Here is a 26,422-nt window from a genome sequence, read left to right on the forward strand (position 1 = left end):
CCAGAGCCTGGCCCCAGCCACCAGCAATCCTCCCCTCCCTCATCCGCCAAAGAGCCCCGGCCTGCGGTCTTGGGCAGAAAGAAGTCAGGCCGAGAGCTTCCATAGAAGCTGGGCCCAGGCAGGCTGGGCCCCCGGTGGCTACTCCAAACAGGGCCCACAGCATCAGCACAATGTCGGCCATGGCGGCCAGGGCGGCTGGAGGGATGGCAGTGACCAAGGTGTTCTAGAGTGTTCTCCCCTAGGCACGGGCAGCCCGAACTCCAGCTCCCTTGCTCGCCTCACCCACAGCAGGGGGTCCAGCTTCCCTCACCTTGTAGATGTCGAAGCCGATGGCCAGGTTCTCGCCCTTGCCCTCCCGGCGGGTAGAGCGCTTCGGCCGCTGCTGGATGCAGATGAGCACTTCATCCTCCGGCTTCTTCACGTCAAAGATGTACTGCAGGATGGCCAAGGAGAGAGACACCGCAATGAGGCCGTGCCAAGGACGGGCTCGCTGGCTCCCAGAAGCCTGGACTCCGGGGGCTTGGGCCAGTCATGTCACCTGTCTGGGCCTTGGCCCCTCCTCTGTGAGACAGCCCAGCAGTGCCTACAATGGCTGCCCCGCATGAAGCGTGGGAGAGCTCAGTGAGATTAGGGGTGCTCAGCCCAGAGCCCGGCTACAGGCAGTGCTCAACAAGGGCACTTCAAGCACGCCGACTAAGCAGCTGCATGGGTCATACCTGAGAGAGCTGCAGGGCAGAGGTCCCTGTGGGGAGCCCCGCCTGGCCACGTCCTCAGGAGGGACAGACCCCTGCCATGTAGAAACAAGGGTGGAGTCCCCGGCTCAGCCTCTACATGTCCCTGTAACTCACGACGAGACACTCCCAAGTCCCTCAGCCCACAGGTTCCTCATTGTTACCCTCTGCAGGTTAGACTGTGCGGCTGGGGGTCTTCATGACCCCTGCACGGGACCCACATGCCCATCCAACCCCCGCTGTACAGATGGGTTTGCTGAGGCCCAAGGAGGCACAGGGATGTCCCCAAGGTCATGCAGGAGTCCCTGGCAGGACAGTGGCAGGGGCCCCGCGGCGGCTGCAGGGCAGAGTGGGGTCCCTGAGAACGCCCACCTGTGGGTTCTGGAAGAAGGTGTCCTTGTGGTTGATGCAGCCCCCGCTGCGGTTCTGCTGCGGGTCTTCATGCCGCGTCCAGGCGCCGCACAGCCGGGCCTCCTCCCACGTCTTGTGGATGCTCAGGTAGGACGTGTTGATCAGGCGGCACTTGATGATGTCGGTGAAGTACCGGCACACGTCCTCGAAGGTCATCCTAGGCATGGGAAGGGGCTCACCAGTCGCTCTGCCCGGCCCCTGGCCCCCCTGCCCACTCACCCCACATGCTCTGAACAACGGCCCACACAGGAGCACAGACATGGCATCACACGGACCCATAACCCCTCTTTTGGCCTCAGTTTCCTCATCTGTAAAATGGGGATGAATCTAACGACAGTTGCCCGTCTCACAGGGTTAGTGTAGGGATTACACACTGCGATAAAGTCATCTAGTACAACTTCCAGCAGACGGGCCAGTGGGCCGAGGCCGGCTGTGACACTCAGTGACGGTGTGAATGACTGACGTGTGCTGCCCTCTGCAGTTTACAAAGCACGTTTCCACCCATCATCTTCCACGGCTGGGCGAGGCCTGAGTAAGCTGGTGGTGGGAACCCCGTGAGGAGCGTGCTGCAGTGGCCGGGGCATCGCCACGGTCACACGCACTGCGCACACCTCCAGCAGCCTGGGCGGGGGCAGGGGGAGTGTATGGAGTGTGAACACGTAGGAGAAAGGCCGTGCGAAGAAGCCCTTTCCACAGACGAGGGGTTTTGCTGTTTTAATTCAGCTGGGCCCTAAGCCAGACTGGCAAAGCGAATCTCATCCATGGGAGCCCAGACGGAGGGCCTGGGTGGCCTCCTGCAGTGGCTCCTCTGATGCCTGCAGGAGGGGTCCTCGATGGGGCACCAGGATCACTGCCATCTGCCTCTGGGCATCCGGCACACCCAGGATGCCCTGCGCCCCTCCGCGAAGTGGCTGAGCCTCCATATCAAGTGTTCTGCTGAAGAGTGACACTGAGCCTGGCCCACAGTAGGGCCAAATGCAGGTTGGATGAACGCAGGTTGGATGAACGCAGGAGTGACTTTCAGGCTCCTGAAGCTAGGCTGCTGCCATCTCCCCAGCCCATCACCACCCATCTGCCCCCTAAGCTCCCCTCTCTTCCCTTGCTCATTCTTCCCAAGCCCAGCTGTGCTCTCTCACCTCTGGGCCAGGTCGCTCTCCTTGCCCACCAAGGCTACCCGGCACCCCAAGTCTCAGCTGCTCCGTGAGCCTCTCCTCTTCCCTACTTACTCTCAGCAGTCAGGCTGCCAGCAAGCCCCTGCCCTCTGGTCAAGCCCCCTAACCACTGCATCCTGGCCCACTTGCCAAGGCTCAGCCTGGGTGCCAGAGCAGCCCAAGGTCCCCTCGGGTGGGCAGAGGGCACTGTGGGGACGAAAGGGCCTGTTACTGCCCAACTAATTTTACAGAGGAGGAAACTGAGTCTCAGAGAGATGGTGTGACTTGCCCGAGGCCACACAACAATTGAGGAAGGGGCCTGTGCCAGAGGCCTGGCTCCTGACTCCCACCCGGCACTCCCGGCCTGGCCCGGGGTGGGGGCTCAGCCCCAGACACCTGGGGCACGCACACTCACCAGAACTCCCCGTCATCCTGCACGGTCACGCCCATCTTCTCCCGCTCACTCTTGCTCACCTTCTGCCATTCCTCTGAGCTGGGATGAGAGTGCCGGGGTGGGGAGAGGGAGCCATCTAAGAGGAGGGGCCACACCAGGACCCCCCGAAAATGGCACAGAAGCAGGTAGGACAGCTCTGCACCAGGCCTCCAGCAGTGCGGTGTGGCTAGGGGCACCCAGGGCCACGCCCAGCCCCTCTCCAGAAGCCCTGTCTGCCCCTTCCCACAGGGAACTGTGGGTGCCACCATGCCAGGGGCTGGGTGGTCTGGAGGGGGCACGACCCCCAGTGGAGGGGACTCCTTCACTGGGCACCTGGGCTCCATGCCCCCCTGGCCCCAGCAGGGCCATGAGCCAAGCACTCAGGGGTGGGCCCCATTCACTCACTGCTGGTGGCCTCACTCCCTGCCCCTCCCCCACTTGCCCAAGACTGGTCTCTACGTCCCCTGCAAGTCAGCGTCCCCCTACCCAGGCCTTTGCCTGTGCTGAATCCATCACCCCACACCCACTCCAAAGAAAGTCTCCTGTCCCTCTTCCCAATGTCATCCTCCCTGCAGAGCCTTCAGGGCCCAGGCCCAGGGCCACTTCCTCCAAGAAGCCCGCCCATCTTTGTCCACGCACTCAGGCCTGTGCCTGCACCCCCATCCCAGGCCTCACGTGTCGCTCCAGGGCCCGTTCCACTCCCGCTCTCCCCAGGGGTTGCGCAGGCGGATCATGTCCAGCTTCTCCGACTTGAAGAAGGCCAATAGCCCATGGCCCAGGCGCACCTTACGCACATCAGTGATGGCGTATGCGTGGCCCTTCACAAGGCCACACGCCAGGCGGGCCTCCATGTCAGCCGCTGTCATCGCCTGCGGGAGGACACATTGCTCAGAGAGGCAGGGCCACACTGGAAGCCAAACCTGGGCAACTCAGGGCTGGAGCTACAGCCAGGAGGCTGCAGCACCCTCTACAGGCCAGGATGGGAACTGCGGCCCCACACAAAGGTGAGACCTTCTGTGGACAGTGCTGTGCTCATGGACCTTTACTAACCCCCACGGGGGCAGCGGTCTGCGAAAAAGGAAGTGGGGTCAGCCCGGGGTGTGCTGGAGCTTGCACAGGCTCAGCTGTTAAATATTCCGGAATTTTGGGTGCTGGCTGTTAAACAACTGGGAGCTGGCAATCAACCTTGGGGGGAGTATTTACACCACAGAAATCAGCAAATGCGACAAATCTGGGCTTTCTATTTTCCAAGAGAGCCAGTTTCTCAGCACATCGCAGGGTCTGCTAAACTTGGGTTCAAATTCTGCCTTCGCTGAGCCCCCGCTTTCTCACCCCAAACACGAGCCACCAGTGAAATCAGGATCCTCCCGAAGCCCCCAGCCCTGTGCCACGTGCAGCAGGGGCGCCCAGCCCTCCCCAGGTGCCCCCCGGCTTCTGATGCCTCACCCTGACTGAGGGACCCTCGGTGCACAGACACCCACAACCCAAGGGTCAGAAACGGAGGTGGGGTTGACCGGTGTGGGAAGGACATTTCACAGCTGGGGGGCAGGCAGGGTCCCAGCGTACTCCCCAGCACTGGGGGAAGCATCCTGCCTTCCAGCTGCTCCCCTCCCCCGAGGCTGAGCGTCTGGCTTTATCAGCTGACCTGGGCCTGGGCTGGGCCTGGGACGTCACAGTCACCTCCCATCCCCGTCAAGTGGGTGAAGGGCAGAGGCCACGGCTGGGACCTGCCCTGTGTTCTCACCTTGATGGAGGCGCTGATGAGGCCGCCCCGGCTGTGCACCTTCAACACGCGCTCAAAGAGCTGGTTCCTCTTGGTCTCGTCGCTGGCAAAGTCACCCTCGGTCAGGTCGATGGGCTCGGAGACACCCCCGGTGAAGTCCACCAGGGCGTCCGCCGTGTTGCCTCCATCCAGGGCCTGGTAGCAGCCTGCCAGCCTGGGGGGCAACGTGGAAGGAAAGCCCAGCTCACGGGTCCGAACCCTTCACCTCACAGGGGACGTTTTTGAAACTCAGAGAGGTCAAACAAACTGCTGAGATCACACAGCGGGCCACAGCAGAGCCAAGCAGGTCTTGACTCCTGGGCCACATCTGTCCCACTGACACACACCCTTTTACGGCTCACGGTGCCCTCAGCCTCAGCAGCTGATCTTCGCAAAGCAGCTGTCCCAAGATAGAGCAATCTTTCCAAAAGTGTTAACAGCTCAAATATCTTTTACACACCAATTCTGGGTAAGTAACATGATTTATAATGACGTAAAGCCAGAAATAACCTCAACGTCTAACAAGAGGGAACTGGTTTTAAAAACTAACACTGCATCTGTACTCTGGAACACTAAGCAGCCATGGAAAAGAATCCCTGTGGGAGGGAAAATGCTAGTGCCGGCTTATTCTGTTTGAAAAAGCAATACAGTTGGAATCCAATTGTGTTTAAATAATTCACTTAAAAATATTTAGTAAGCATCTACCATGTGTGACATACAACATGCCGGGAAGACAGCTGGGGCTTCTTATTGAAATGAGCAGGAAGAGGGCTGGGGTGTTCAAGGCTCAGTGCGGAATGAGACACATAACACAGCACACTTCATGCAAATTGAAAATACACGCCCACAAAACAGCAACACAGGTTTTGCAAGGTTACCTGCAAATAAAAATGCATCAGAGATGTTAAGAGAGTTGCTAATGGCAGGAGAGATGGGGCTCAGAGCGGGGGCAGGGCCTTGAGCCAACACCGGCCACTCGGTTCACCAACAGCGGAGCAGCCACGGTGACTCAGATGGCCCAAAACGCAGCAGGGGCCAGCAGGGGGCTGGAAGAACTGCAGGAGTGTGGGAGACTTTTATTAATATTAGCTTCTTTATGGTTTTCTAGACTTTCTGGATTTGCTGTAACAGGCATGTATTTATTTTATAATTTAAAAAGTAAATAAACATAAAAATAAAACTAAGCAAGCATGAAATGGTGCAGCCACTGTGAGGACAGTTTGGCAGCTCCTCCGAACACTGAACACAGGACTCCCACTGGCCCAGCAATCGCTCCTAGGCACATACGCAAAAGAACCGAAAGCAGAGACTCGGACAGACATCTGCATACAGGTGTTCACAGCAGCATTAGTCACAGTAGCCAGAGGGTGGCAGCAACCCAGGTGTCCATCAGCACATGGACAGATGAACGAGCTGTGACCTGTACATACAGTGAGTACATTCGGCCACAAGGAGGAAGGAAATTTTGATATACGCTGCATCATGGCTGGACCTGGAAAGTATTTTGCTCAGTGAGATAAGCCAGACATGATTCCACTTGTGTGAGGCGCCCAGAACAGGCAAGTTCACAGACAGAGGCAGAATGGAGGTTCCCAGGAGCTGGGGGGAGGGGAGTTACTGCTTAATGGTTATGGAGCTCCCGTTGGGGATGATGAAAATGTGCCGAGTATAGACAATGGTGACAGTCCACGGCATTGTGACTGTAATTAATGCCACTGAACTGTGCACTTACACGTGGTTAAATGAGAAATATTATGTTTTGTATATTTTACCACAATAAAACTTAAAAAAAAAAGCAGAAAACAAGGCCACTGGCTTGGCTCTCCTGGGGTAGAAGAGGAGCCTGCACCAATGGTGGTGGTGACTCAGAGGCCACCAGGGAGTGGCTTTGTGTTCTTAGGATTTAAAATGGAAGCTGCCAATGTCGTGTTTTCTTAGGTTTGTCTTTAATATTGGGAGTTTTTATGTTTCCTTCCCCCCTCGCCCACTCACACACACACACATTTCCCAAGGAGACTGACAAACGGGCCTGGCAGGAGGATCCAGCGGGTGGCTCCCACCGCGCTGGCCAGGCTGTCTCCGGCCCTGCTGCCCCAGGCCCACCCCAGCCCTACAAGGGCCTGGGCAGGTCACGCTGCCTCAAAGCCCTCCGCAGCTTGGCAGACCTTTGCTCGTGCCCATTCTGTGCCAGGCTCTGTGCTGGGCGCTGGGGACACAGGGAAGGCAGGCACTTGGCCCATCTTCCACAGCCCGAGCCCAGAGTGACCCCATCCCCAGCAAAGGCCCCCAGGCAGGGCTTGGCAGCGTGGACCCTGGGGAAAGATCCCGAGTGGGAGGGCTGGCTCTGCCCCTGGCCATTCCTCCACTCCACCCAGCGTCGGCTCAGCGGGCTATGCCCTCGGGCCCAGGCTCTGGGAATGCCACGAGTCCTTGCACCAGCCTCTCGCCTCCCTGTGCCTGGAGCCCTGGCTAAAGGAACACCACACAGAGCCCATCGCTGCCGCCACTGCCTGCCCACCCGCCGGCCCACCACTGGCACCTACTTGGCATAGGCCTTCTCCACCAGAGCACACCAGAACTCGTTGCGGGAGTTGGAGTGGCAGTAGATGAGCTGGTTGTTGACCGTGGGCAGCCGGTCATCGATGACTACGTCCACCCACTCCCCAAAGCGCCAGAAGTGGAAGTGGAAGATGCCCGCGTAGGCGTCGGGCTTCTCGGGGTCCCACTCCTGCTCCTTCCAGTCTGGGATGACCTGGGTAGGGGGAATGGAGGTAGGATGGGGACACAGTGAGGGGCATATCTGGCTTCCTGAGGAAATGGGGGTGCACACTTCCAGGGAATCAGAACTGAAAGGAATACTGGGTTCAAGTCCCATCTCTGCCATGAACCAGTGAGACTTGGGCGAACCCTTCTCGTCTCCCGGCCTCAGGTTCCCACCTCTGCCGGGGTGGGAGGCTTCCTTAGGCCCCTCCCTGTGCTGTTCTAGGATTCCTGCCTCCCTGCAGCCTCCCCGAGCCATCCATCCATATCCACCACCAGTTCCGACCGGCTGAACGGCGCCACCACCCACCCACCCAGCCCATGCCAGAGGCTGCAGCCGCACCAGCCTCCTCGCTTGCCCTCTGCCCATCCCACCAGGCCGAGCTGAGTGCCTCCATTCTTCTGAAACCCGTCTCTTCCTCTGCATCCCTCAGGCACCACCCTGGCCCAATCCCCCATCTCCTTGCCCCAGGACACTGCACCAGCATCTGTAGCTACATCTGCCCTTGTCCCAAACAGCAGCAGACCAGCCTGATCCTGTCACTTTCCTAGAAAATAAGGTCCCAACCCTACTGTGCTCCCCCAGCCTCCTTTCTCCACCTCCCCGACAGCAGCCCCCACCCCTCCTCTCGGCTCCAGGCTTTGTCTGGTCGGGAACTCCACACCTGCTCTTCCTCCTCCTCTTTACTCAGTTGACTTCCACTCATCTGCTAGTGTCCATCCTCCTCCTCCAGGAAGCCCTCCCTGATCTTCAGAGCAGGCCAGGGCCGCCGGGACTTCTCGTCTGAGAAACTTAGCTTACTGAGTTATAATTAATAGCTGTGTGTCATTGAGTTCAATGTCTGATAGTATCACTGGAAGGTCACGTCTCTGAGGCAGGGCCACATCGGTCTGGTCACTGCTATACACCCAGTACCCAGCCCAGGCCTTAGCCCTGGCACAGACAGTATGCTTAGTAAATACATGTTGACTGAACAAATAAATTCACAGACATTAACTGGGACTCTAATAATGTTTATTATTTATGAACCGCCTTGGAAGTACCAGCTCCCGTGCCTGTGACAGCCCTGGATTACCTCCATTTAATCTCACAGCAACGCCATGGTAGGTTATTGTTGTCCGTCCCTACTTTACAAATGACAAACTGGGGACCAGGGAGGGCAAGTAACTTGTCCAGGCCACATAGCTTGAAAATACCTGTTCTTTGGAGCCAGGATTCAAACCCAGGTCTGTCTGTACCCAAAGAACGAGCTCTTTAGCACTGTGGGCCACTCCATGCCCAGCCACACGTGGGACACTGAGGACCCAGATGAGCCACATTGTCCCTGCCCTCAAGAGGCTCCCAGTCTGGTGAGGTGTAGATGCTAACGTGGGGCACATGCAGGGCCGTGGAGAGAAGGGAGCGGGGGGCCCTGCCCTGGAGGCCAGCAGCACACCCTGAGAGCTGGCAGAGGGCGACCCCAGGGATAAGGACAAACAAAGGCAATCTGGGCAGCAGGAGGTGGGCAGGGACCCTACCATGTCAGGGTGGGTCGGTGACCTGCTGGCCCCCAAGTGGGGCTGACCCCCATTGGGACCACAAGCAGCTTCTTCTAGAAGAAAACCGCCCAGAGATAACGGGTGGGCACCCAGGCACCCAGGCTGAGGAGCCAGAGATGCACAGGAGGCCTGCACCCACCTGAGCACCACACTTCAGCCGGAGACGTCCCGTTCGCTCCCCACCCCCAAGCTCACTAAAGATGCTTTTGTTTGCATGCCTCTTACCATCAGCAGGGATGCTGGCAAAGGGAAAGGCTCCCTAGTGGGACATCTGAGACCAAGAAAATGAAAATGCCAACCACAATGAGAGGTACTACTGCCACTAATGGAGCTCTGCTAGGTGCTAGGCACAGGGCCAGGCTGTTTACTGTGTTGCCCCCGAGCCTCAGAACAAGCTCTTGCAGCAATACTACAGCAGGTCACTAGCAGAAGGCTGCCGTGGGCACAGGTGAGGGAGGCAGGATTCAAACCCACGGCTCCACAGTGTCTGGAACCCAGCAAGGGCCCAAGACTGGCTAGTACCTTTTCCCCACCTCCTTGTCATGCTTTGCAGTCATGTCTGTGTCCTTTCTAAGTAAAGACACCCAGGCCACCCCCTGTGCTGACTCCTAGAGCTCTCTCCCCACTTTTCTTTTCTTGTTTTTTTTTTTGAGACAGAGTCTCACTCTGTTGCCTGGGCTAGAGTGCCATGGCGTCAGCCTAGCTCACAGCAACCTCAAACTCCCGGGCTCAAGAGATCCTCTTGCCTCAGCCTCCCGAGTAGCTGGGACTACAGGCATGCGCCACCATGCCCGGCTAATTTTTCTATATGTATTTTTAGTTGTTCATATAATTTCTTTCTATTTTAGTAGAGACGGGGTCTCACTCTTGCTCAGGCTGGTCTTGAACTCCTGAGCTCAAACGATCCACTCGCCTCGGCCTCCCAGAGTGCTAGGATTACAGGCGTGAGCCACCGCGCCCGGCCTCTCCCCACTTTTCTTTCAGGACAGAAAGTTGCATCAAAGACGGGCCACGTGCAGGGTGAGGGTCACCGTCCCTGCTGCACAGACGGGGCAGACGGATGGGGCCGAGGTCCAGAGAGAAACAAGAAGCTTTCCAGGGCCACAGAGTGATGGGGAGTCCCAGGCTGAGAACTTAGGGCCTGGCCATCCTCCTCCCCTCCTGCACTACTTGGGACGCTCTGGACTGTGCCAGAGGGAGGGGGACAGCCCTCCCAGGGTGCTGGGAGATGCTGCCGGGGCCTCGGGAGGATCATTAGCCAAACCCAGGGCTTGGCCCTGAGCCCTCTGTGGCTCAAGAAGCAGCTAATGAGGCCCCAGGGCCTGGAGACGCAGAGTCAGGGGTCCTCAAGGGCCTTAATTTGTCCCCCTGCTTCACAGCGCTTGGACCCGGCACAGGGGGGCCCCCGGGCCAGCCTTCTCGCCTCTCAGCCCCTCTGCCGCTGGCTGGGATGCTGAGCGGGAGACAGGTGTGCTCACGCGTGCACACACCCCAGAAAACCTCCCACGCCACATCCGGCCATGCCACAAGTCAAGGAAGCCACCACAGGCTCCCAGGGCCATGTCAAAGCATTCAGGAACCAACAGGAAGAGGTTCCCACTGGCAACAGATGGGCCAATCTGAGCATCAATAAGGATAATGGCTGCAATGGATTGAAACACATCGAGTATGTTCAAATTCACAGATAGGAATGATACTTAGAAAACTACTTAGTCACTATTGGAGGAGGGTAGGGAATCAACTCAGTTTTCTGAAACTGGGAAATTAAAGAATCAAGCATTTATCCTGCTTTTGTAAACTGTCCCAGGGGGTAATCAAATAGCAGGTGAAGGGAAGTCTTTATCTGGAAAAGAATTCCAGTTAAGACAGGAAGAGGAAGTGATTAACGTTAGACCATCACCATTTTGTAACCACTGAAGAATTAATGGATTGAGATGATGATGACCGATGGCTTTTAATGTCAGAAAAGAGAGAGACACCCAGCCATTACGTGCCTCCTGAACAGTCTTGTCAAAAAGAATCTGTGCCTAAACCACACCAACCCTCTAGAGCTAAGCCCTATTTTACCGCAAACGCAAGGGACAAAGAGCATGTTAAACCCTACCTGGGGGGCGCAGTCAACAAAATCCAGACAGTGGGGAATCCCACAGGACAAACGACCCAGTTTCTTCAATAAATACGTTGCAAAAAATAATAATAATAAAAAGATGAAAGAGCAATCAACCAATTGCTACAATTATGGACTTTTGTTTGGATCTCACTCAAACAAGCAAACTGTAAAATGTATGCATGTTTACGGCACAAATGGGAAATTAGAACACTTCTTGGGTATTTGATGATACAAGGGAATTACTTTAAAATGTTTCAGTTGCATATTGGTATGGTGGGTTATTTTATTTTATTTTTTACTGAATCCTTATCTTTCAGAGATGCATCCAGAAATACTTACAGACATGATATGCTGTCTGGGGGAGTGTAGAGGAAATAAGACTGGCGGTGAGTTGACAATTGTTGAGGCCAAGGGCTGGGTACAAGGGGGCCCATTAGGCTGCGCACTCTGCCCTGGTGCTGGCCGTGGCTGAAATACCCATCACCATGGGCACCGCAGCCTGGCCTGGCCGCAGACCCTCCCAGCCTCAGCCCTTCGGGGCCCCCGGGAATCCACCAAGACCACCAAACACCCGTGATGCTTCACGCCACCTCACCCCACACATGCGGCTCCCTCTGCCCGTGCCGGCCCCCTTCCCTCGCCCCTCAGAGGTTCACTGAGCAGCAGCGCCCAGGGGCCTCCCTGCCGAGCCCCCTGCCCTGGGCACCATGCGGCAGCCCCTTCTCTTTTCCCTGCTCACTGGAGGAGCTCCTGGGGTGGGGGGGGCAAGGTGGACTCATGCCCAGATCCCAGCACCCCGCACTGGGCCTGGCCAGCTCCAAAGCTGCCTAGAGTCGTTCTGGGGGGAAAATCCCCAGCACGGGTCACAGTGCAGCCCCTGACCAGCCAGTGACCTATCCACAGCACTTAATACCGAATTACCAACCGTGGTGGGTGGCAGGAACTTAAGTTTTGACTGGGCCACCTCTCTGAGTTTCAGTTTCCTCATCTACCTACCCCTTCCAGGACTTTTATGAGGACTAAAGTAGATGGCCTTGGAGGTACTTCATAAACTGTAGAGGGCTGTGCACATGCAAGGGGTCATCCGTGCATTCACACAACGGTCTGAAAACCTCAGGGTTGGGAGGGAGCTGAGATGACCCGGTCAACCTCCTTCCCAAAAGGAGGAAGGAAAGTCTCAGCACGTGCTTGGCTCCTTACTCAGGCTGACCCGGCGGCAATGCAAGGACCGTGTGGGGTTTGGAGCCTCCCTCGCACCCACCCTGGGAGGTGATCCACTGATGGTCACCCACAGCAGAACGGGCCCAGGAACCTCAGGGCCCCTCTGACGGGCACGACTCAGCACCCCTGGTCTCCCGGCTCCTGGGTTTTCCCTGGGGGCTCCCACCAGGACCCAAGTGGCTTAGCTCAAACCCTCCTGGGGCCGTGGCAGACAGGACTCTGCCCAGCTGTGTGCAACAGAGAGGAGAGGGCGGCACTGCTCGGGACCTGCGTGCGAGAGCGTGCGTGTGCGGACGTGAGTGTGTGGACGGACGTGGGGCACAGGGAGGGAGCTTTTCGGATTTCTGCCTGGGGGCCGGGCGCGGTGGCTCACGCCTGTAATCCTAGCAATCTGGGAGGCCAAGAAGGGAGGGTTGCTTGAGGTCAGGAGTTCAAGACCAGCCTGAGCAAGAGTGAGACCCCATCTCTACTACAAATAGAAAAATTAGCCGGGCGCGGTGGCGTGCACCTGTAGTCCCAGGTACTCAGGAGGCTGAGGCAGGAAGATCACTTGAGCCCAGGAGTTTGAGGTTGCTGTGAGCTAGGCTGACACCATGGCATTCTAGCCCAGGTGACAGAATGAGACTCCATCTCAAAAAAAAAAAAAAGATTTCAGCCTGGGAACCCAGAGAGGCCAGCTCGAAACATTTCTGAACCACGCAGGCGGGGCTGCGGAATGAGGGCCTACAGCGGGTTTCCTGTGTCACCTGAGTTGAGTGAGGTGAGCCACAAGGCCTTTATGAGTCCTCAAAACTAGGGGATCCTTGGTTCTGAGTCTCTGAGATTCCTTAATTCTCAGCTTATAATTCCAAGAGTCTCAAATTTCAAATTTCAGGTGCTGTTGTAGAACAAGACTGAAACAACATTTTAGTTAATTCTGTGATGGCTTGCTTAATTTATAGCTAATAGCCAAAGTCCGCTTTTGTATACAAGGCTTGCTTGCTTAATTTATAGCTAATAGCCAAAGTCCGCTTTTGTATACAAGGCTTGCTTGCTTAATTTATAGCTAATAGCCAAAGTCCGCTTTTGTATACAAGGCCTGCTTGCTTAACGCTTGGTTGCGATAAAGAGCTAAAAAAAAAAAAAAAAAAAAAAAAAAAACATAAAAGACCTGTACTCCCGCTGCGCGGGGTCCCTGCCCATAGAAAGAGACCACTGCGTTGGTGCTCGGGGCTTGGACCCTAGTTCGAACTAGTCAATAAACTCCTTTGCCTTTTACAGCCTCAGTGACTCTGTCATTCTGTTCCCGGGGCCCAGGGAATCTGGCTCTAACACTGTGACTGGAAGAGGCCAGGAAGGCCTTGGGCCACCCCTGCTTCCCCGGGGGAGCAGAGCCCTGCTGCTCAGCACCAGAGACCAGGGCGGCTGCTTGCTGCAGAGGGGCCACGTGAGAGACGGGGGCAGGGACCCCCAGCCTTGGGGCAGGTGCCCACCCCCTGGGCCTCCGGCCCCCCAGCTATGATGTGAGGGCCTCTAGGGGCCGTCCTGACCCTGGTGATGGTGGTGGAGGGGAATCCATGTCCACACGACTGCTCTCCCGGACCAGAGCCAGGCCCGGCGGCTGCCCATCCCTGCACCCCACACCACCTGCTGCCACAGCACTGGCTTGCTGTGTCACCTCAGGCAACTCACTTCACCTCTCTGAACCGTGCATTCCTCCTCAGTGACCAGGTTCTCCTAGCCAGTCCCTGTCTTCTCGGAATAACTGTGAGAAGTAAGTGAGACCACGTTTCTACGGTGACCGGCCAGTAATGACGGACGAGCCCAGAGAGGGTACCTGTGTGCCGGCTTTCAGAAGCTTGGGCCGTTTACTCACATTAACTCATCTGATCTTCACAACAGCCCCATGAAAGAGGCACTACCATTAGCCCCAACTCACAGATGAGGAAACAGGGTCACACAGCAGGGTGGGGTGGAGGGCCGGGGTCCCTCACCCCGACACTACGCTGCCTCTCTGGGGGCAGAGCTCAGGGCATGGGGCCGGTCTCTTCACCTTGTGGTTTATTTCCCCCTCCCTGCGCTCTGGGGACAAGGCCGGGCCCCTGCTGCTATCTGAGGGGCAGGAGGGCTGGGTCTTCTGTCCCGACCCTGTACCCCACCCCACCCCAGGCACCTCCAGGAGGGGCTGGAGGGCAAGCTGGGGAGGGGAGTGTTGGGGAGCGGAGACTCCTGAGAAACAGCGTACAGGCCGGGAAGGTCTTTGGATGCTGGCAGGGGCTGTGCAGGGGGAAGGAAGACGTGGCGGCAACAGCTGCGCTGCAGGGCTGTGAGACGGGGCTGAGGCCTGGCTGGGCTGGGGCTTTTGAAGCAGGGCTCATCCCGAGCAAAACCACAAGTTCAGCCTCTGAAGCAGGGATCGACCCTGGTCTCCAGGGAGGAAGCCACCTAGCCTGGGCCCTCAGGTGGGGTGGGGACATGTCACAGGCCACTGGCCCAGAGTCTGGTCCACCCACACCCCCAGCTCAGCCCCTCCTTGCACTCTGCGTACAGCTGTGGAGAAGGACCACGGGGCGCCAGGGGGATGTGGCCTGGGGCTGCATCAGTGCCAACATAGCCCCATCCCGTCATGGATTTAATAATCCCAGAGTACAGGCTGGAAGGGGCTTCACAGAACCAGGCCGTTCCCTCTGTGAAGTCTGAGGCTGGGAGAGGGCCAGGGGCTGCCTGAGGACACACAGCAACTCGGTGAGGAAGGCCAGACTAAACTGGACACAGGCCCAGCCCCACCCACCCCAGGGGCTACTGCTGCTCCATCTGCCCCCAGCCCAGCCACCCTGCAGGGGAGGGAGACTGGAGACTGAGCACTCAGCGCCTTCCCACCCCACCACCCCCAGTGACAGAGCCCAGGCAGCACCTCCCCGTGGCCTCAGCACGGCTCGCTCCACACCCCCTACAGAGGTAGGTCTGGGGCTATGGAGAAACAGGGGTGGTGGCTCCTGGCTGGGCATTGGGAGACGGGGCAAAACCCAAGCCTGGCCTCAACCAGCCACCTGAGTCTTCTGGGCTTCATCCCTGAAAGCTGGTGGGAGGAGGGCTGGGGAGTGTGGGAAAAAGCCCAGGGCCAGGGGGGCAGGCACCAGGCAGGGCTGCTGGCAGGTTGGGGTGGGGGCTTGGGGTGCCCGCGGCGACAGACTGCACACCACCGAGGCAAGGGCACACGGGCTTATTGGGGACCTGCAGCAGGCACAGCAGAGGCACTCGGCCCCCCAGGGCAGATGGGGTGGGACAGCATAGGGGACAGGCAGTCTGAACTAAAAGGGTCCCCAGAGCTGCTGGAAGAAGTCAAGCCAAGTGGCAGAAGGCAGGCCACCGCCCATGGGCTGGCTCCCGCAGTCACCAGTGCAGAGCCAGGCAGGCAGCGCGGGACTCCAGGCACGTCCCGGAACAGGCCCCAGAGCTGTGAGCTGAGAAAGGAGCCAACCTCCCACCGACAGAACCTCCTCGTGTACCCGAGGTCGGGGCCTGCCCTCCCAGCAGCCCCAGCTCCAGCCCTCGGCGCCTCTGTGCCCAGGGCCTGGGTTTCCCCCTGGCTCTGCTTCATGACAGCAAATGTCATGGGCACGTCGCTGGCTGGCCAGGGACAAAACAGGGCTGGCCTTGAGACACTTGCTGAGGTGCCCTTGGCTGATGCCAGGTGGCAGGTCAGGCCACCGGTTCAAAGGGGACTCCCTGGGCCCGTGCAGTGTGGAAGGGAATGTGGCTCGGGGCCAGAACTGAGCCTGCTGGTCACTGTGCCGCACCCTCCCTGTCTGGAGAGTGGGTTGCACCTGATGACCTCGCAGGCCTGCGTTCTGCCACCTCCTGCCACTTCCGACCATCAGCCACCATAACTGCCTGCCAGGCCTCCCCCGCTGCAGCCCCCCGGCTCCACTAAAGAAGCCCAAGATGCCAACAAATGTTTTAGGATGAGACACTCACCTGCCCTGACCTGTGAGCTCAAAACAGCCTGGCTTCCCAGCAGGGGACACCGAGGCCCCAGGGAATCCACTGTGTCCAACTCCTGGGCCCTGGACCCCTCTACCCAGCTTTCCCCAGGCAGAGGGAAACCCTTTACTGGACTGCTCCCTGCTTCACTACACGACCCTCGGAGTCTCCTAGCTCGGAAGCCTCCCCACTAGGGTCCTCCGGACCCAGACCCCGCTAAGAGCCACCCTTGAACCAGCAGCAATTAGACAACAGATAATGGAAAATCAGACTTGTTCATAGGGCAGGTATAGACTTCTAGAATACATCCACGTGCATACAGCATGCTCTCTCTCAATATCTATGTATGCGCACGGGCAGATCTCTGTGACCCTTCATGTTCCCCCCTCCACTTCGCCCCCAACGTCATGCTCCGAAGAGCCGGAGCTGGGCCTGCACAGCCTCCCAGGAGCCAGCCACTCCCCACTGCCCCAATCCCCCCCATAGCAACCCTGCCCCACGTCCTCAGGGCGGCCGAGGCATCGTGGGACCACACTGGGCTGGTGCCAGGAGCAGTGCCTTCCAGGGGCCCCAGGCTGGTGTTGACCTCCAGACACGGCCTCGGCAAAGGCACTGTGGCCAGCTGGGCAGCAAGTGGGGCTCTGCAGTCCCCAGCAAGGCTGCTCCCGTCATCTCTGTCTCCCCGTCTCTGGAGGAAGATGGGTGGCTGGTTCTTTGGATCTCTCTCTCTCTCTCTCTCTCTGTCTGTCTCTTTTGGTCTCTCTCAGTCTCTCTCCCCAACAATGAGGCCGAGAGAAGGCAGATGCCGACGGCCTCCCCATCTGCCACGCCAGCCCCGACCAGGCCTCTAAAGTCTACAGCAGCAGCGGCGGCGGCGGCCAGTCCAGCTTCTAGACCGTGGAGCCTTGGACTCTCCCTCCTGTGAGCTGGAGCGCTGGCACCAGGGAAAAGGAGAGAAGGAAGGACGTGGGACCCAGGGGGCCTCGGGCCAAGCTGGGTACAGGCTGAGCAGCTAGAAGAATGTCCCCTAAAACGCACTGTGGACAGGAGGTACAGGCAGGGGCAAGGGGCGAGAGGAGGGGTGGCAGCGGGCAGCTGCCATCAGAGCTGGGTAAACACCACGGAGACCTTGAGGTTGGCGGGCTCCAGCCCCTCGCCAAAGGTGATGAGGAAGTACATGACCTTGCGGACCTTGGCCAGATCCGACAGACGCTCCCCAAACTCCAGGGCATCAGCCTCATTACAATCCATGACATCCGAGTCCTCCTTGCGCCAGAAGATGGCCGCGGGGTCCAGCAGCTGGCGCGTCATGAGGTTGGTGAGGTCGGGCGTCCAGTTCTGCGAGGTGCCGGTGATGGTGACCTTGCCTGGCTTGTCCAGCACCACGTTCCAGCGCTCGAACTGCAGCTTCTGCTGCCGGACGAAGTCCAGGCGGTACACGGACTCGGCCGGCCGCAGCAGCTTCTCGCCGTCTTGGCGCTTCTCGCCGCGCTGCTTCAGGCTCTCCACGCGCAGCCGCATCTGCCTGGTCAGGTCCGGGTCCAGGACCAGCGGCATGTCCAGCTGTGGCTGCTGCGGCCCGTCCTCCGCCATGGCCCAAGTGCTGCTGCTGTTGCTGCTGCTCCCGCCAACGTCAAGGAGCCAAATAGGCCGGGCCTCGGCCGCCAAGAGAAGAGGCCACCAGAGGGGGCCCCGCCTACCCTTCCGCCCTCCCCTGGCCTCCTCCCCTCCCCAACCCAGTTGTCAAAACAGGGTGTGTGGGGGCGCGGGAATCCCCACCTGCCTCCTCTCCGCTCCTGCTGAGCGAGAATGCAGGCACCACAGGCAGGCGGGAGGGTGGCAGGCTCCGCAGGGACCACATCGCTGATGTCAATTGCTGTGGCAACCACCCTGACTACCAGGGACGGCTGGGAGCTGGCTGGCTGTGAAGATGGGAGCATGTCACACGGGCAGTGTCGGGGAGGGCAGAGCGGAGCACGCGCTTGCTGCGGGGACACAGGCCAAAGACCGCAAGGAGGGTGCCGGAGAGCACAGGCCAGAGAGGACTCTCTTGATCTGAGATCCAAAGTCACCCAAGCCAACCATGGAGCCTCCCTTGCCTCCTCCACACCCAATTGCCAAGGCCTGTCGATTCTGCTTCCCAAACAGCCTGGAACCTTCTCCTGCATTCCCACGGCCAGGACCTCAGCCCAGCCACCATCATCTCTCACCTAGACCCCTGCTTCTCAGACTTGAGCAAGCATCAGAATCACCTGCAGAACTCGAAACACAGATTGCTGGGCCGTCCCAGAGCTCTTGACTTAACAGGTCTCTGACCAGCCCAGCATCTGCATTTCTACCAGCCTCCCAGGTGACACTCATGCTGTGGCCTGGGGCTGTGCTGACAGTCACTGACCTAGAGGTCTGGCCTGCTGGCCCTGCCTCAGCCCTAGCCATGGCAGCCACGTGACCAAGTTTCACTTCTGCCAAAATCCCACCACTCATTCCCCCTGCACTGATCTTCAGTGTCCCCCAGGAGACCTGGGGCCAAGGAAGAATCTGGCAAAGTCTCTATCTCCAGCGCCTGAGGTGGAACCAGGAGCTCGGCTATTGTAAAGGGCAAATGGAAGAACTGGAGTGTGTGAGTGTAATTGGCGGGTTGGGGAGAGGGGCCTCTGCCACAACACAGAAAAGAGGACAGAGTCACAAGACAAGGTGTAACAACTGAAAACAATCTGAAGGGTCAAGTGGACCACAAGCACAGTCAAATTGCTAGATGCAGGCTAAGTAAATCGGTGGGATCATGGGCTACACGAACAGCAGGGGCGCCCCCCCAAGCCCTGGGGTCAGTTCTGGTGGCCACTGGCAGCAATTCCCCAAGAATGTTATAGAGAACCACATGCTGCATGTTAAACTGTCTGGCCCTCACAGAACCTTTTACTTTGCAGCTGCAGGGGCAGAGGAGGGGGAACAACTTGGCTGAGGAGCTATGGTGGGGGGCTTCTCTTTCTTCCCTAAGGAGGAGCTGTTTCTACCCTTCCTGGTACTGCATTTTGCTTTTTATTTGTATGTGTGCTTACTTTCTGCCTGCAATGTGGAAGCCCTGAGAGGGCAGGGACTGGGTCTTGTCCATCACTCTAAGCCAGCACCCAGAATAGGCCTTGCCACGCAGGAGGCCTCAGGGACGCTTGCTGGATGAATGGATGGATGACTGACAAGGGGACAGGTGGTGTGATGGACCACGGGGCCCAAGGATAACAGAGGAAGGTGGACAGGTGGGGAGACAGTACATGGCACTGGCCAGGGCCAAAATGAGGTTTAGGGACAGGGTGTCAGGGCTGGGGAGTGAGCAAGAGGCCTGGGAGGTGAGGTGGGAGAGGTGGAGCTGTTGCCTGAAGACCTCCAGGGAGAGCAGTTCTAGGCCCAGGCTGGGGTTGTGATGGCAAGTGACAGAGGTGGCTGAAGGTGAAGGCTGATGGAGATGAAACCAAGAACTAAGACCATGGTAACGGGACGGGGTGGAAGAAGGCAGACACACCGACACACAGACACAGTAAACCTGGGAGGCAGCAGGACTTGGGGTAGAACAGGCTGGGGGAGCGGAGGTGCCAGGCCCTCTGGGGCTGGGTGACTGGCAGGGGACAGCACTACAGTGGGCTGGGGGAGGGGCCAGGTGGCTTGCAGGGGCCAGGCACGTGCATGGGGGAGTCATGTCTGGAAGCAGCACTGGGGAAGAAGACCCCCTATTACTGGACCCTTAGGGATAGGGACCGAGGACACGGGGCCCCTGGGGAAGGCCTGGTCTCACCTGGGCAGAGGGGGACCGACCTGCAGGTCTGGGTGGCTTCAAATCCTGTACGCACCAGCCCCAGGCAGCCTCAAGGATGGGGGTAAGGGTGGCTTCCCAGAGGGGCATGTGTGCTGAGGTGTGGTGGCCCTGAGTCTGAGGCTCAGTGTCCCAAAAGTAGGGGTGGGGAGGGTGGGGCAGGGGTGCTGAGCAGCCCCCAATTTGCCCCTCCATGGAGAAAACAGGGCGGGGCAGGGAGGCCCTGCAGGGCAACAGGCCCACAAGGCAAGGGGTGACAACAAACAGGGTGGCCAGCAGGGACAGAAGAGGAGGTAAGGCAGTTAATGAGCCCCCAGGGGGCCATGGCCACATCGGCACAGGAGGCAGAGAGCAATTAGCCGAGAACACTCAGCCCCTGGGGACTCCAGCTGCTGGAGACCAGCCCCCTGGCCCTGGCAGCCTCAGAGACCAGCCAGGCCAGGTGCCACCATGCTCTGCAGTAGGAACCTTTGGCCTAGAGATACACACGGGCCTGCCCAAGGCGGCACTGCATCCACGACAACCCCCCCACCTGTGAGTCCTGGGCCCGTCCCACTGGCCGGCTGGGGAGCTGCACAGACCTGCCTGGGGCCAGGCCCTGGTGGGACACACAGCCAGCTGAGGGGCCCACCTGCAAGTGATCGGCCGGCCCATTCCCAGGAGAGGACCCGGGGAGTCAGGCCCTGCCCCACCAACGGCCGCAGGAGCTGCGGGGCACCAAGGCCAACTGTGGAGCTGGTCAGCAGCTCGGCCCGACAGTTTGGGGAGGAGCTTGCTGCGTACCCAAAACTCTCCAGAGCCTTCTCTGTGCCAGGTCCCCGCTGGGCTTGGCAGGAAGATATAAGTTGGGCCGGCTCTGCCCACGGGGAGCTCACCTCCAGAGGGGAGATGACAGATAAACAGGCAATTACAGGGCAGGGCAGGAAGTGGGGCCCCGTCCTGCAGGACTCCCAGGTGCCCTCCAGCCCCAGACTGAGCCCTGACCTAGCTGGGCTGGGGCTCCGAGATGGGGGGACTGACCTGGGCTGGGAGAATGGGGTCACAGCCTGGAAGCTGGGGAGTGGGGACCGGCCCCACACTGGGAGAACAGGCCATGCCCTGGCCTTCTCTGGGCCTCGAGGCGCATGGGCGACATGATCCCACATGTGGCTCTCCGAGGCCCTTCCAGCTCTGACACCCCAGGAGTGCCCACGTCTACAGGCTGCCACAGTGGCCTTTGCTGAGACCCCGAGTGCCCTATAGCAGGACCATCCGGGGCCAGCCCCAGGGATGCCCACCCTCGGGTGCCTTTCAGAGGTCACACACCTGCTGAGCCATGAGCACAGGGCAGCTCCCACAGCCCCAGCCTCAGCCGGGGGCACAGCTCCCTCTCATGGATGAGGGACACCTCGGAGGACGAGGGAAACCTTGCTTTGCTCCTGTGCCCGGTTTGCACAGAACACCCGCGTGTTCTAAAACGTTAGTAACCACAATGCTGGCGCCATTCACTGAGTGCATGGCACACGGTGCTTTAAGTACAGCATCTCGTTTCGCCCTCACCGCTCCCCGAGAGACAGCTACTCCGATCCTCCTAATACTGCAGACGAGTAACCTGAGGCCAGTTACAAAGCTGTCAGGTGGGGTGGCTGGGACTCAGACCTGAGCCCAGGACACGCAGACGCCCAGCGCTGGAAGGCCTAGTGCCAGCCCCTCCCAGGGAGAGCAGGAAGGGCAGGGCTGAGCAAGGGGCAGCACCTGTGTCTCTCCCTGCCCTCCCTGCCCGTGATTCCTCAGGGAGCCAGGGTCTGGCTCCACCGCAGCCTCCGCCTCCCGCCTCCCCAGAAACAGAGCTCTGAGCACCGGATTTAAGGGACGCACTGCCCAGTGCTGCCACAGGAGGACGAGCTGGCAGGACCAGAGCCCATTGTTTCCAATTCAAGCCCTTCGGCCCTGGTCTGGAGCACCAGCAGCTTGCAACCAGGAAATACGAAGCTGGGCAAAGTGGGGACCAGAGAAGGGCAGCGACTGGCCCGAATCACACAGCAGCTTACTGGCAGGGGTCTCCTGAGCCTCCTCAGTGGTGTCTCCACACTGCCGGCAGCTTCCACATTTCACAAGGGTGTGTTCCACCAAGTGGCTCAGGGACACAGTGGGTCCCCCACAGCGGGGAGGGGACGCACAAGAATCACCCTGGGAGCTGCACAGATTCCCAGCACCTGCCCCTGGGACCCCCAGCTGGTGGGGGAGGGAAGGCAATCCTGACGCATTCAGGCTACACCTGTCTGGCAGCGAGGGGCGCAGGCTGTGTTGACACCCCCGCTCCCCCAACCCACCCTGCCCCAGGCCTCACCTTTTGCCACAGCGAATCCCGGGAGGCGAGTGACGAACAAGCTGCCACAAACCAGCAGTTGCCCACCTGGCCCTGGTGCAGGTCGTGGGAGCTGATGCCATCCACAAAGAGGCGCGGGTCCTCGCAGATGTCCTGCGGGGAAGGTGAGGGAAGAACATGAGGGACTGAGGGGCACAAGGATGTCTGTCACAGCAGAAAGGAGACCTCATTGTCAGCCTAGAAATTCATCTGCCTCCCCCGCAGACCAGGGGGCCCCACGTGGCCTGTCTGCTCCCCCAGGGCCTGCCTGGAATGCCCCCTCCCCTTCCCTGGCTGGAGGGCGCTCTTCTGCCCAAGGTTTGCCGAGGGACGAACTCTGCGGAAGGACCCTGGCACCGCCTTCCTCCCGCCCTCTGTGCCCCCGACCAGCAAGGGCTCAGTCCCCCTCACTCTCCTGCACCCACAGCCCTCGGGCCCAGTCATGAGGAAGTGGTGTGGGGGTGCAGGGATGGGACAAACACCAAAGTCACACATCATGGACACTAAGTGAGGGGAGGGCGGGGAGCTGAGGGGCCGGCCCCGTGTGGCACTTCCCGAGTGCGGTCTCAGCAGATCCTCACGCTGCCTGAGGAGCATGGGGCTGGCTGTCATCCCATTGCGTGGATGAGGAATGGGAGTTCAGAGAGGGGCAGTGACTTGTCAAAGGCACACAGCATGCAATGCCCAAGTGGGGCAGAAACTCCTCCTTTTTGATTTTCCACGAAGACTGGCAGGCGTGGCCAGAGGGGCTGCTCCAGGGAATTGGGCAGGGGCAGCCGCCGGGCAGGGAAGTGAGTCATGCCCAACCGGCAGCTGGCAGGCCCAGCCCTTCCTAATTTCCAGGAGCCCCTTGCTCTGTCCACTGGGAGAGAGCCAGCCCAGGGTGGGCCCCAGGACCACCACCCTCTGCACCTGGGCTTCCACCTCTTTGCGCTTTGGGTTTTTTTCCTTAAAAGCCCCCTGTGATGCAGCGCTGCGAGTGGGAAAAGCACAGCGTTTGGCTTCAGCCTAGAGACTGAATTCCCGCTCCTCACTCTGCAATTGGCCTGAGTCTCAGCTTTCTCATCTATCAAGTGGGAACAATAATTCCTCCTTGGCGAGGAATCAGTATATGCAAAGCGCCAAGCCCAGGGCCTGACCCAAAGAGAATGAAAGTCTGTTTAAATTTTCAGGTGCCGGGATGCTGTGCCCAGACCTACACGGGTGGCTCCAGCACCAAGAGACACGACCGGGAAGGGCTGCTCACCCTGTGTCCCCGCAGCTGCTAACATCCCACCCGCAGGCTGAGCCTGGGCGGGTAGATCTCTGCAGGGGCAGCAGACAGTGCTTGGCACGGCCCCCAGCCCTGGCCAGGGCAGCAGAGCCACGCAGACACCTCCAGAGCCCCCACGTGCCTGCCTGTGCCTGACGTGGGCCCAGTGGCCAGGCTGGTGCCTCCCCCGCCCAGTCCAGGACTCAGCTTGTGGCGTGCGTGTGCCACCCGTGTCCAGCAGGCCCCTCCCCTCTCCCGTCCGCACCTTCACTCCGCCAAGCTGAGAGGGAGCAAATGCTCACCAAGCAGGGGGTGTGGATACAGCAGAGGGTGCAGGAGGCAAACACTGAGACGTGTCTTCCGTGTACCGGGCATCCTACTGGAACCACAATCCATCCTCGCCATGGTGCTGAGCGGTGGGCAAGATGCCCATTTTACAGACGAGGAAACTGAGGCCCAGAGAAGCCAAATGCCATGCCCCAGCCACACAGCACGAGCAGGAGGGCAGCAGCCCTGCCTCCATGTCCGCAGGTGCTCCTGAGCTAGTCCAAGCACAAGAGCTCTGAGGTCCCAGCGCGGGCGGCCAGCAGAGGGCGGCAGAGGCAGGAAGACGGAACCTGAATTCCTGCTCCCAGTTTACCGGCTGTGCAAACTTTGGACCTCCATTTCCCTCCCCCGTGCAAAGCAGATGAACGGTCATCCCTGCAGGGCTGTGTGGGGACCTCACAGGTAATGGAGGTGGGGCACTTGGCAAGGGAAATGGGACAAAGGGCCCTCAGTCCCCCTGAGGTGTCTGGGACTCCTGCCACCCCTGTGCCAAGAAAACGGGCCAGAACCCCCCAAGGGCAGGAGTGGTCCCTTCCAGGTGGCACTGCAGTGTGACCCAGGGCCGGACTGCCAGGGAGCTTCCCCAGGGCACAGGCCTGGGCAACCCAGTGAGGCTGCCTGCTCTCACGCTGTCCCCGGGGCACCCTCTCAGGAGCCACAGCCAGGAGGAAGGGTCTTGCCCCTCATCTTACCTCCCAGCCCTCCGACCAGAGCAAGCTAGGACTTAGCTGCTGCCTCTCTGAGGCCCCAAGGGCAGGCAGGACGGGGGTGGGAGGGGGGCTCTGATATCTGGAAGACCCCTGCCACATCCTGCCACGGGAAGAGAGACAGCCACTGCCTGGTGTCACCCAGGTCTGTAGCGGAAGGTGACTCCAAGGTGTCCCTCCACTGCAGATCCTCCCAGTCAGTGCCCTGTGACAGAGATGTGACTGCCCCATTCCACAGAGGAGGAGGCTGAGCCCAGGAGGGGCAGTGACATCCAAGGTCACAAGGCAAACAAGTGAATGGGACAGAACCCAGGTCTGCCAGGCTCCACCCAGGGCTCCTCCCCACGGAGCAGCGGGGGTGGGGGGGGGGAGAAACGAGCCCAGGGATTCCTGGATTCCACACCCTTGACCTGCTGGGGCAGAGTGGGGACCTGGGGGTGGTCGGGCGGCCTGGGAGGGAGCAGGTGGAGGAGGAGGTGGCCGGGGGTGTCCCCACTGCCAGAAGAGGCTCAGGGTTCCCAGCTCTAACCTAGAGAAACCACCTGAGGTTGGCGGCACCTGGGGTCTGCCCTGGAATCCAGAGGCCACCTGGGGCCACCTCTAAAGGAACAACCACAGAAAGAGCTCATAACGACTGGGCACCTGCTCTGTCGCAGGCACTGAGCAAAACAGCTCTGGGAGACAGGTATTGTTAGCAGCCCCTTTTTACAGACAAGGAAAGCAAGGCACAGACAGGTTAAGTCACTTGCCCAGGGCCACACAGGAAGAGGTGAACTGAAATTCAAACTCAGGCATTCCAGCTCCACAGCCTCCAGATAGGCTAGGTTTTATGGGTGACAAAGCCACCCTTCCTTCACCTGTCTCCCTGTACCTGTCCTAAGCCCAGCAATGGGACCAAGGGGTCAGGGGAGCCCAGGCCCTCACCCCTGCCACCAAGAAGCCAGGCTTCTCAAGACCAGTGTTTGCCCTTCTGCCACTGGCTGGACATGGGCCACAGACTGAGTTAGGGAGGGTCCCTCCCCACAGGCAGGACCCTTGAGAAGGATCCAGATGCTGACACCCTTCACATGAGCAGAACTGTGACGGCAGGGGCTAGAGAGATCAGAGGAGGAGGCCTGGAGGCGGTGACTGGCACGGCAGGCATGGAGAGGGCTGGGAGGCAGGAGGCTCAGGAGTGGGACAGGGACTCCAAATGCCCTAAGGCGGGGTCTAGCCACAACCGCCAGACAGCAGCTGCTTCTGACAGGGCCCTCCTCGGGGCGCCCAGCTCCTGTGCACCTTTCCATCCCGTCCACGCTAGGTTTGCCTTTGGGCCTCCTCCACCAGCCTGGGAGCCCCCGGGCAGCGGCCACGCCCAACTCTGCCCACATCCACGGTTAGCAAAGCTTGGCAGCTTCCACTGGAGCCGCAGACGGTTCCCTGGGAGGAGGGAGGACAAAGTGACATGCAGGATTGGACTGAGTGGGGGCCGGAGGGCTGGAGTTGACCACTTCCTGGTCAACATGCCTCTAGGGCACAGCCTTTTGCACCTGCAGTCTCCTCTCGCCTCCTCAGCACCCCCCACCGGTGAGACCAGCTCCACCAGATGCAGGCCACAGCCCAAACCTCCCTACTTGGCACAACAAGAAATTCAGGTTTCCAGTCCTGGTGTACAAACAGGAGGCAGCAGGGCAGCAGGTGGGAGCGAGGCCTGGGCTGCACTTGCACAGGCTCCTTCCACCTGCACCCCCTTCCTGTCCATCCGCCTTCACCCAGTCACCTCCCTCGTGGAATCGAAGGCCACAGAAGGAATTGACTAGGCAACTATGGAAACTGAGGCCCAGAAGCAAGCGGGACTTCAGCCTGGGACTGGCAAGGGCAGTGTTCTCAGGAGTCATAGCCTGTGGCCCGGCCCCTCTGCCAC

General features: G+C 59.5%; 2 protein-coding genes across 3 annotated transcripts in view; both read right to left on the bottom strand.

Annotated features, from left to right (window-relative positions):
• The window catches only part of CAPN5 (calpain 5), a 54,160-nt gene that overhangs the window by 6,395 nt on the left and 21,343 nt on the right, over positions 1-26,422 (bottom strand). For both annotated transcript variants that reach the window (XM_045557297.1, XM_045557298.1), the window contains exons 3-9: positions 22,216-22,347; positions 7,032-7,240; positions 4,471-4,663; positions 3,402-3,595; positions 2,709-2,786; positions 1,104-1,299; positions 311-433 (exon numbers count right to left, since the gene is read on the bottom strand). In XM_045557297.1, coding sequence (XP_045413253.1) covers positions 311-433; positions 1,104-1,299; positions 2,709-2,786; positions 3,402-3,595; positions 4,471-4,663; positions 7,032-7,240; positions 22,216-22,347 — 1,125 coding nt within the window. The remainder of the gene's footprint in view (positions 1-310; positions 434-1,103; positions 1,300-2,708; positions 2,787-3,401; positions 3,596-4,470; positions 4,664-7,031; positions 7,241-22,215; positions 22,348-26,422) is intronic.
• LOC123642308 (olfactory marker protein) lies at positions 16,597-17,674 on the bottom strand. The gene has a single exon (XM_045557299.1). The coding sequence runs from the start codon at positions 17,672-17,674 to the stop codon at positions 17,183-17,185; it is 492 nt and encodes a 163-aa protein (XP_045413255.1). The 3' UTR covers positions 16,597-17,182.

The sequence above is a fragment of the Lemur catta genome, chromosome 7, assembly GCF_020740605.2.
Source record: "Lemur catta isolate mLemCat1 chromosome 7, mLemCat1.pri, whole genome shotgun sequence".
NCBI classification, from domain to species: domain Eukaryota; kingdom Metazoa; phylum Chordata; class Mammalia; order Primates; family Lemuridae; genus Lemur; species Lemur catta.